This window comes from Trypanosoma equiperdum (genome assembly GCF_001457755.1).
Source record: "Trypanosoma equiperdum strain OVI genome assembly, contig: ctg_1349, whole genome shotgun sequence".
In the NCBI taxonomy this organism is placed as follows: Eukaryota; Euglenozoa; class Kinetoplastea; order Trypanosomatida; family Trypanosomatidae; genus Trypanosoma; species Trypanosoma equiperdum.
Genome location: NW_027123337.1, coordinates 1 through 834, shown reverse-complemented (window position 1 = coordinate 834; position 834 = coordinate 1). Strand labels below are relative to the sequence as shown.

General features: G+C 49.5%; 1 protein-coding gene across 1 annotated transcript; it reads left to right on the top strand.

The window, feature by feature from the left end:
- Positions 1 to 2: 2 nt before the first annotated feature.
- On the top strand, positions 3 to 443 carry TEOVI_000504100 (uncharacterized protein; the record flags this gene model as incomplete). The annotated part of the gene is made up of 1 exon (XM_067221192.1): positions 3 to 443. One exon carries the CDS (start codon positions 3 to 5, stop codon positions 441 to 443), a length of 441 nt encoding a protein of 146 aa, XP_067077293.1.
- Positions 444 to 834: the final 391 nt, after the last annotated feature.

Here is an 834-nt window from a genome sequence, read left to right as displayed (position 1 = left end):
AAATGGCATGTTTAGCGAGCTACACAGCGGCAAGGCGACAGCTCATTGCAGCAGCGGCAGGTGCTGAAGACGGCCAACTTGCGACAGCAGCCGCAGCGTTACTTGTATACGGGGACACACAGGCAGCTCAACTTCACAGTCAGCTCAGCCAGCTCGAACAAGCCGCCAACACTTCCATAGCACTACTAAGCGAGCTAGCAGCAGAACAATTTCAAATAGCGGCGTTCGCCGCGGCGCAAGTAAACACATCCGACTCAGACACAACGAATCTACAAGGAACCGCTCCAGAAATAAACGTCGAATTCACAGTCCTAGCCGACGCGAGCACAACCTGTACGAAACTAAGCAAAGAAGAGGAAGCAGCGGCAGCGCACTGGGCGGACCCCAATAACTGGAAAAAACTTAAAATGTTCACGGTGAAGGCCTCACCTAAAGGGGCATAGGTAAGAAAACCCCACCTATGTGTGGCAAAAGAAGGGAATTTCCAAACAATATCTCCCCAGGTAGTTAGCACAGGTATAAGCTGCAGAAACATGGGAATAATTAGCGGCTCTGTGTTCGTAGCTGAGCCACTAGAAGTACAACCAGGAAGAAAAGACAAATTTGTAAACTCAAAAAAGCTTTTCTACGAGTGGAAAACCGCTACCGATAAAGCATCCCATACAGCCGAAACAATCCGACAATGGCAACAGGCCTTTAAGGCAGTAGCACCAACACTCAATATTCACGATAGATACCGCTTCAAGGACGATATGGTGCTCAGCCAAGCGTTCTACGATAGCTCGACGCCAGACGGCCCTAAATATGACAGCAGCAAGCATGATTCGGCACTGA